General features: G+C 41.1%; 2 protein-coding genes and 1 long non-coding RNA gene across 3 annotated transcripts in view; all 3 read left to right on the top strand.

The window, feature by feature from the left end:
* Positions 1-679, top strand: part of LOC107658560 (uncharacterized) — a 1,426-nt gene extending 747 nt beyond the window's left edge. The window contains exon 3 of the long non-coding RNA XR_001630797.1: positions 537-679. This is a non-coding gene — a long non-coding RNA (uncharacterized LOC107658560). The remainder of the gene's footprint in view (positions 1-536) is intronic.
* Positions 680-2,324: 1,645 nt separating this feature from the next.
* LOC107658538 (alpha-2B adrenergic receptor-like) lies at positions 2,325-3,662 on the top strand. Its single transcript, XM_016447130.1, has one exon. The coding sequence runs from the start codon at positions 2,325-2,327 to the stop codon at positions 3,660-3,662; it is 1,338 nt and encodes a 445-aa protein (XP_016302616.1).
* Positions 3,663-4,220: 558 nt separating this feature from the next.
* Positions 4,221-5,558, top strand: LOC107658537 (alpha-2B adrenergic receptor-like). Its single transcript, XM_016447129.1, has one exon. The coding sequence runs from the start codon at positions 4,221-4,223 to the stop codon at positions 5,556-5,558; it is 1,338 nt and encodes a 445-aa protein (XP_016302615.1).
* Positions 5,559-9,265: the final 3,707 nt, after the last annotated feature.

The raw sequence follows: 9,265 nt of genomic DNA, 5'->3' as shown, positions 1-9,265 counted from the left end.
TTTTTTTTTTTTTTTTTTTTTTTTAGTGGAGAAAGCAATATTATGGACTCGTATTTTAGCCAGAAGCAGCGGTTTGAAGTTAAAAACGTCCTGTTTATTCTAAACTTTTAGAATGTTTCGCTTCACAAGACATTAATTGATGGATTGGAGTGGTGTGGATTCCTTGTGGATTTTTATCAGCTGTTTGGCCTCTCATTCTGACGGCACCCATTCACTGCAGAGGATCCATTGGTGAGCAAATAATGTCATGCTACGTTTCTCCAAATCCGTTCTGATGAAGAGAATGAATTTGATCAGATGGCAAATTACAAAACTTCAGAATTTGCAATATAAAAATGGAAAGCCATATGTAGTCCAAGAAATTGTGATCCTGTCAAACATTATGACCTGCTAGCGTTCTGACGGCTGAGGAGAGGAATTGAACAATCAATAGCAGTATCTCTAAAAGACCTGATGCAGTTATTTGTTGATTTTATTTTTGCCTTACCGTTGTTCTGTGACTTTGACATTGAGAATTGGTGCTTTCTCCATTTCAGACAAGGGACAAAACAAGGATCAAGTGAAGTGTTGATGTGTCCAACCTCACAACTGCTCTGGTTGGCTGTCTTGAATGGTTACTTGTTGATGACTGGAATTCTGAATCTAGGAGGACAAATAAAGTTCTGAAGATCGAAAAATGTATGGCTCATTCTGAATTTAGGCCAATAATATTGTCTAATTTAAAATGAGTTCATTGATTTACAGGTCCTCCAGTCCCCAGTTCTTGTTCTTATTGTCATTTTTATTTTGTCCAGTAGGTGGTAGTCACTGTGCACTTTTAGTTGGATAATGTGAATGGAGCCTGTGTTGCCAAAGAGACGTATGAGGCTCAAATGTACTCGCAGTACCATTTCATTAAGTCAGTTCTATGGCATATTGCAGTGTAGTGTTTTTCTTTTGGGTTCTTAAATGATTTTGAGTTTAATTTCACCAGCATATTTGCTAAACACAATCCGTTTTCCTTGTTTGGAGAGCTGAATCTGTTGCAGTGCATCTGATTGTTTTATGGTATTTTGTAAAAGCAGCTTTAATATGTTCAGTGATTCTAGTCAACTCTACTTCATTACCTTTAACTGTGGCCTTCTAAATACTAGACAGGTTGTACGTTTTTATTCATCAGACCTCTTTTGCATTTACAAGTTCCATGGTGATTTTGCGTCTGGTGTTTTTAAACGTAAGTGGCTGTTTAAAGGGCCACTTAGACTTAATTTTACTTTACTAACTTTTTTTTTATTTTTTGTATAGACGCGGTTACATTTAGAACCACTTACCTATGAATGTGAAAAATTACAAGATTATAAATTTGCTAAATTTTACCATGAGAAGGAGTGATTCTCTGACGTGACGTCATGAGAAGAGGGCATCTGCGTGACGTCATGACGGGAGACACAGAGACGCGCTCGGTTAGACTTTAGTCAGTTCATTCCGGCTGATGCGCAAAGTTATTGGAAACGTCTAGGAAAAGAAATTGGTGTAAGACTAAAATAACGGAGAAATGAAGGATTAAACATTCTAATTCTCAATTTCTTTATTCGGTTGATGCTGGGGAAGTTTATTTAAAATATTAAAAACAATTATTTAACTGGAGCTTTCCTTCCTGGATTTTTTTTTCTTTCTCTGACAAGGAGCTGTTTATGCAAAGATCGTTCGTCGATATAGTGTCAAACTATAGTTTTGGCTTTGCTTGTGCGTGTATGGAGACGGTGAGCCTTTTTACGCACCTTGACAATTTCAGAGCTGCTCGGAAACGCATAAACCCACGGAACAACCATGTTTGAATCATTTTTATATTTCTGTATTACATAAATTTTACTATCTAAACGTAGGTTTTTTTTTTTTTTTTGGTCCTTGCGCATCTGCAAGCGCGTATTTGTTCCAATGCTGCAAATGCGCCCTACCTCATGTTTTTGGATTGGAATCGGAACCGATATAGCAAACGAGCCTTTTTGTGTAGTTTGAGTGACTTGTCATGTCTAAAAAGAGTTTGGCTTACGCTGTGGTAAGTTAATACCGCGTTTTTATTAATAATGACCGGTTTTGTATTTTATTTTAAATTATTTACTTAAGTTGACTGACTGCACGACCCCGCTTTAAATGCAAATGATACATCTCGATTTGCCAAAGGAAGTATCTGGAGGATGTCATTCTTTGCTGTAAAGACTCATTTTATTCATGTCACTTTCAACGATTTTCTAAAAGAAGCCTGTTTGTGGAAGGATTACACTAGGATCTAAGTCTACATCAAAGACTGCTTTGCACTTCTCTGTCCAACCTGAAACTTAAATATGACCACGATACTGCCGTCAGATGTAGCGTGTAGTAATTCCAGTACTCCTTATTCTCCTGAAGCCACGGCTGCGTTTGCCACCGCAATGACACTCATCATGCTCTTCACCATCTTTGGGAACATCTTAGTGATCATTGCCGTCCTGACATGCCGCTCTTTGCGAGGACCTCAGAACCTGTTCCTGGTGTCCCTGGCTGCGGCGGACATCCTGGTGGCCACCTTGATCATTCCGTTCTCCTTGGCCAATGAGCTGATGGGCTGCTGGTACTTCGAGTCCTTTTGGTGTGAGATCATCTTAGCTCTGGATGTGCTCTTCTGCACATCTTCCATCATACACCTGTGCGCCATCAGCCTGGACCGCTACCTGTCTATCTCCCAGCCGGTGCAGTACGCGTCCCAGCGCACCCCTTACAAGATCAAGGGGGCCATATTGGTGGTGTGGCTCATCTCTGCCATCATCTCTTTCCCCCCGCTGGTCTCCATGAATAAGACCCCGCTGGCGAAGGATGGGGGCGGCCCACAGTGCAAACTCAACGAGGACATCTGGTACATCCTGTACTCCTCCATCGGGTCGTTCTTTGCCCCATGCCTCATCATGATCCTGGTATACGTTCGCATCTATCAGATTGCCAAGAAGCACAGTAGATGTCCTCCAGGAGAGCCAAGGAAAGACTGCGCAGGCTGCGTCACTCCGGGACGGGAGCTGCAGAATGGGAAAAACCAGGGAGGTGTTGACCCTGCAAATGTCGCGAATGTTCCCAATCCGGCTGCATCCAGATCTGACACCATAAACCAGGCTCAACCACCAGCAGAGAGCCGGCAGCAGATGAAAGGCTCAAGGAGGTGCAAGGACAACGAGGACAGTTCGAGCTCTGGCTCTGATGTTGAGGTAGTTGGGGGACATAATACCAACAGGGCAACCTCCAACATGGGGGCACTGGAGCCTGGCTACCAGATGTCCTCACCAACCCAAATGTACCGAAACATCATCGCAACATCAAAGGGCAGCCAGCTGGCCTCTTCCAACATGAAACCTGCAGGAACACCAAACACCAGGAGGAAAGCCATGATCGTCCGTGAGAAGCGTTTCACTTTTGTCCTTGCGGTCGTTATTGGGGTTTTTGTCATCTGCTGGTTCCCGTTCTTCTTCAGCTACAGCTTGCAGGCAATTTGTCCAAAGGCTTGTGAACTGCCGAAGGCACTTTTTAAGTTCTTCTTCTGGATTGGCTACTGTAACAGTGCCCTGAACCCACTCATCTACACCATCTTTAACAGGGACTTTCGTAAAGCCTTCAAAAAGATTCTGTTTAAAAGGTGTAAGGACTGTTCTTTTTGAACGCAGACAACACTGAAAAAGAGTTTTATACCATAAAGTGTCATTTGTTTTCTCCAAAGGTGAAGCTTACAAAAACTGTCAGACATCTTCATGACAAAAAATGCCTTTTAGCCCAGATTCCCATTATTGTATTTTCTGCAAGTTTTACTTCTGAGAATTGATGATGATAATAACAGACATACATACATGCATATATATTATAAACTTAATTTTATATTGTGTAATTTCTTCCTCTTAATTTCAGTACTCTATCGAGTTTGGCTTACGCTGTGGTAAGTTAATACCGCGTTTTTATTAATAATGACCGGTTTTGTATTTTATTTTAAATTATTTACTTAAGTTGACTGACTGCACGACCCCGCTTTAAATGCAAATGATACATCTCGATTTGCCAAAGGAAGTATCTGGAGGATGTCATTCTTTGCTGTAAAGACTCATTTTATTCATGTCACTTTCAACGATTTTCTAAAAGAAGACTGTTTGTGGAAGGATTACACTAGGATCTAAGTCTACATCAAAGACTGCTTTGCACTTCTCTGTCCAACCTGAAACTTAAATATGACCACGATACTGCCGTCAGATGTAGCGTGTAGTAATTCCAGTACTCCTTATTCTCCTGAAGCCACGGCTGCGTTTGCCACCGCAATGACACTCATCATGCTCTTCACCATCTTTGGGAACATCTTAGTGATCATTGCCGTCCTGACATGCCGCTCTTTGCGAGGACCTCAGAACCTGTTCCTGGTGTCCCTGGCTGCGGCGGACATCCTGGTGGCCACCTTGATCATTCCGTTCTCCTTGGCCAATGAGCTGATGGGCTGCTGGTACTTCGAGTCCTTTTGGTGTGAGATCATCTTAGCTCTGGATGTGCTCTTCTGCACATCTTCCATCATACACCTGTGCGCCATCAGCCTGGACCGCTACCTGTCTATCTCCCAGCCGGTGCAGTACGCGTCCCAGCGCACCCCTTACAAGATCAAGGGGGCCATATTGGTGGTGTGGCTCATCTCTGCCATCATCTCTTTCCCCCCGCTGGTCTCCATGAATAAGACCCCGCTGGCGAAGGATGGGGGCGGCCCACAGTGCAAACTCAACGAGGACATCTGGTACATCCTGTACTCCTCCATCGGGTCGTTCTTTGCCCCATGCCTCATCATGATCCTGGTATACGTTCGCATCTATCAGATTGCCAAGAAGCACAGTAGATGTCCTCCAGGAGAGCCAAGGAAAGACTGCGCAGGCTGCGTCACTCCGGGACGGGAGCTGCAGAATGGGAAAAACCAGGGAGGTGTTGACCCTGCAAATGTCGCGAATGTTCCCAATCCGGCTGCATCCAGATCTGACACCATAAACCAGGCTCAACCACCAGCAGAGAGCCGGCAGCAGATGAAAGGCTCAAGGAGGTGCAAGGACAACGAGGACAGTTCGAGCTCTGGCTCTGATGTTGAGGTAGTTGGGGGACATAATACCAACAGGGCAACCTCCAACATGGGGGCACTGGAGCCTGGCTACCAGATGTCCTCACCAACCCAAATGTACCGAAACATCATCGCAACATCAAAGGGCAGCCAGCTGGCCTCTTCCAACATGAAACCTGCAGGAACACCAAACACCAGGAGGAAAGCCATGATCGTCCGTGAGAAGCGTTTCACTTTTGTCCTTGCGGTCGTTATTGGGGTTTTTGTCATCTGCTGGTTCCCGTTCTTCTTCAGCTACAGCTTGCAGGCAATTTGTCCAAAGGCTTGTGAACTGCCGAAGGCACTTTTTAAGTTCTTCTTCTGGATTGGCTACTGTAACAGTGCCCTGAACCCACTCATCTACACCATCTTTAACAGGGACTTTCGTAAAGCCTTCAAAAAGATTCTGTTTAAAAGGTGTAAGGACTGTTCTTTTTGAACGCAGACAACACTGAAAAAGAGTTTTATACCATAAAGTGTCATTTGTTTTCTCCAAAGGTGAAGCTTACAAAAACTGTCAGACATCTTCATGACAAAAAATGCCTTTTAGCCCAGATTCCCATTATTGTATTTTCTGCAAGTTTTACTTCTGAGAATTGATGATGATAATAACAGACATACATACATGCATATATATTATAAACTTAATTTTATATTGTGTAATTTCATCCTCTTAATTTCAGTACTCTATCTATCTATCTATCTATCTATCTATCTAATTAAAAGATTGGAAATTGCACCTACTCTGACGTTTCATTGAAATACCACAATCGAGGGATCTAGCTACTACAACCAGCAAAGATCGTTTGACAATTTGTTTTCCTTGCCAAAGAAACTAGCCATTTCCAGATAATTTTTTGTGTAAATCAATGTTCAGTATTGCATGTTCAGTATTGCCTTTGAGTCTTTATAAATGTTTTTGTAAGGCAGTGTTTTGGAAAGAGCATGCTTATTTTATTTTTATCCTTTAATTGTCATGTCAAAATAATGCCACGAAGCAAAAAGAAAAAAAAACTGAAAAAAGAAAGACCATTAAGATACCGAAGAAAAAAATTAAGCAAAATAGAACTAATTTCTTTTGATTTTGTGGTGAAAAAAAATGACCTGGACACTTTTTTTGAGAGGATTTGAAATTCTTTCTTAAGGATAAATACATATCTGAGAATCACACAGTGATTTCCTCTGTATCCAGACTTTTAAATTATTTGCTATTCTCTTGAGCATTTGATGGCTATTGTTTCATCAGCAGTTCCCTAGCCTGGACTGAGCTGATATATCTGCACACACTCTGTTCGTTTTTGTGTTTCATCAGCTGAGGTGCCACATCAAACGTGAGAAACTCTTGTAAGATTGTTCCGGTGTCTTTCCAGAGATGCTCTGGCATCCAGGATGTTGCTTGTGACCTTTCCAGTGTACTTTCAAAGACAATGCGGCTCTTTCTCAGAGACACCTCTGGCTTCGCTGCATTGCGAGATCACAGAGCTGGATATGAGAAGATTTCAGAGAACTTCACCTCTCTGGGAAAGTGCAGAACTCTTGAAGCCCAAGAGAGGCTTTGCTCTCTGGGGTGAGAGAAAATAAAGCAAATGCGTAGATGTACAGCTTTATCTAGCTTTAAAATTGAATCGGTTTCGATTAAAAGCATGATTTTGACTGACATTTTTGCCGGTTTTCAGATTTTAACCAATTGAATGACATGGATTTCCTGGATAAGAGTCTGCTTAGTCTTTGTGATCACTTAATTTGTTGGGTTCTGATTGAAAGTAATGGGTGATGTGTATGCAGGCTGATGCTTTGGGTTATCAGAGCCTCTCCCAGTAAATGAATTGCGCTCTTGTTAATGCCTCTTGATAAGACTTTTATTATTTTTTGTGCTGTCATAAGAAGGCTTGTGCAGTTTAATTTAGCTTCTAAATGATATCGGCGATTGTGTGAGTGCAGATAAGTGAAGCTAGGCTTGTTTCCAGCATGTCTTTGACAATAAAACTGCTTCTCCAAATTTGGTTCTGATAAGCATCCTGCTGATGTAAAGCAAATGTATTTGTGAAAATAAATTTACATTTGAGTCATCTGCATCTTTTGCTTTTTCGGCGACAGGTGTGCAAGTTGCTAATGTATCATTACAGATTGTGTTCAAATATCAGAGTTTTATAGTTCATTTATATGATGTTATGGTTATTGATATATACAGTGCCCTCCATAAGTATTGGAACAGTAAAGACAAAATTGCTTTGTCTGCTGTGGAGTCAAGACATCTGCAAATTAAAAGATGAATATGAGACAAAACTACAGAATTTCACGTTTTATTATTGGGTGATTCAACACATATATGTTTTACCAAATAAAAAGCACTTAATAGAGTTTAATTCCCTAATCTGATGTGAGCGTAAGTATTGGGACGGTTGAACTTATAGCAAATGTAGAAGTTTAAAAGCTAATATTTAGTTGCGAATATCTTGCATGCAATCAGAGCAGTGCCAACCACAGACATCACCCGACTCTTGGTTTCATCCATTGAAATGCTTTTCCCAGAGTTTAATTCCCTAATCTGATGTGAGCGTAAGTATTGGGACGGTTGAACTTATAGCAAATGTAGAAGTTTAAAAGCTAATATTTAGTTGCGAATATCTTGCATGCAATCACAGCAGTGCCAACCACAGACATCACCCGACTCTTGGTTTCATCCATTGAAATCCTTTTCCCAGCCTTTAATACAGCCAACTTATACAGACAATTTTAACCATTGCTTGGTTTGGGGAGTTTCTGCCTTTAGTCTCCTCTTTAGCTGGTGAAATTCATGTTCAGTCTGGAGACTGACTTGGCCAATCTAAGACCTTCCATTTCTTTGCCCTGATAAACTCCTTGACTGAGCTAGGAGGGTGTTTTGAGTCACTGTCCTGTTGCAATATGAAGCACTTTCTGATGAGTCTTGTGGCATTTTCTTGAACATTGGTAGCCAAGATGTTTTTGTACACTTCTGTATTCATTCTGCTATCACCATCATTCGCTAAGTCATTAATAAAATTGAGAGAGCCTGTTCCAGAGACAACCATGCATGCAGAGACTGCCCACCTCCACCACGCTTTACAGACGAAGTTGTATGCTTAGGATCATTTGCAGTTCCTTTTTTTTCTCCACACTTTCCCATCACTTAAAGGGGTCATATGATGCTGCTAAAAAGAACATTATTTTGTGTATTTGGTGTAATGAAATGTGTTTAAATTAGCATTTAATAAGTGTTTATTTCATATACAGTGCCCTCCATAAGTATTGGAACAGTAATGACAAAATTGCTTTGTCTGCTGTGGAGTCAAGACATCTGCAAATTAAAAGATTAATATGAGACAAAACTACAGAATTTCACGTTTTATTATTGGGTGATTCAACACATATATGTTTTACCAAATAAAAAGCACTTAATAGAGTTTAATTCCCTAATCTGATGTGAGCGTAAGTATTGGGACGGTTGAACTTATAGCAAATGTAGAAGTTTAAAAGCTAATATTTAGTTGCGAATATCTTGCATGCAATCACAGCAGTGCCAACCACAGACATCACCCGACTCTTGGTTTCATCCATTGAAATGCTTTTCCCAGCCTTTAATACAGCCATTTTCAACTGTTGCTTGTTTTGGGGAGTTTCCACCTTTAGTCTCCTCTTTAGCTGGCAAAATTCATGTTCAATAGGATTTAAATCTGGAGACTGACTTGGCCAATCTAAGAGGTCATTGTCCTGTTACAATATGAAGCACTTTCTAATGAGTCTTGTGGCATTTTCTTGAACATTGGTAGCCAAGATGTTTTTGTACACTTCTGCATTCATTCTGCTGTCACAGTCATCCGTTAGGTCATCAATAAAGTTGAGAGAGCCTGTTCCAGAGGCAGCCAAGCATGCCCATGCCATGACACCACCTCCTGTATGCTTCACAGATCAGGTTGTATGCTTAGGATCATTTGCAGTTCCTTTCTTTTTCTCCACATTTTTGCTTTCCCATCACTTAAAGGGATAGTTCACCCAAAAATGAAAATTCTGTCATTAATTACTCACCCTCATGTCGTTTCAAACCCGTAAGACCTTTGTTCATCTTCAGAAAACAAATTAAGATATTTTTGATGGAATCTGAGAGCTGTCTGACCCTGCATAGAC

Source organism: Sinocyclocheilus anshuiensis, unplaced genomic scaffold (assembly GCF_001515605.1).
Source record: "Sinocyclocheilus anshuiensis isolate Anshui unplaced genomic scaffold, SAMN03320099.WGS_v1.1 scaffold343, whole genome shotgun sequence".
In the NCBI taxonomy this organism is placed as follows: Eukaryota; Metazoa; Chordata; class Actinopteri; order Cypriniformes; family Cyprinidae; genus Sinocyclocheilus; species Sinocyclocheilus anshuiensis.
Note: the sequence above shows the minus strand (reverse complement) of the source record. Positions and strands in the feature narration are given on the sequence as shown.

What these genes read in the sequence shown, in the direction of transcription:
- LOC107658538 (XM_016447130.1), top strand. Translation starts at nt 2,325, where the DNA reads ATGACCACGATACTGCCGTCAGATGTAGCGTGTAGTAATTCCAGTACT.
- LOC107658537 (XM_016447129.1), top strand. Translation starts at nt 4,221, where the DNA reads ATGACCACGATACTGCCGTCAGATGTAGCGTGTAGTAATTCCAGTACT.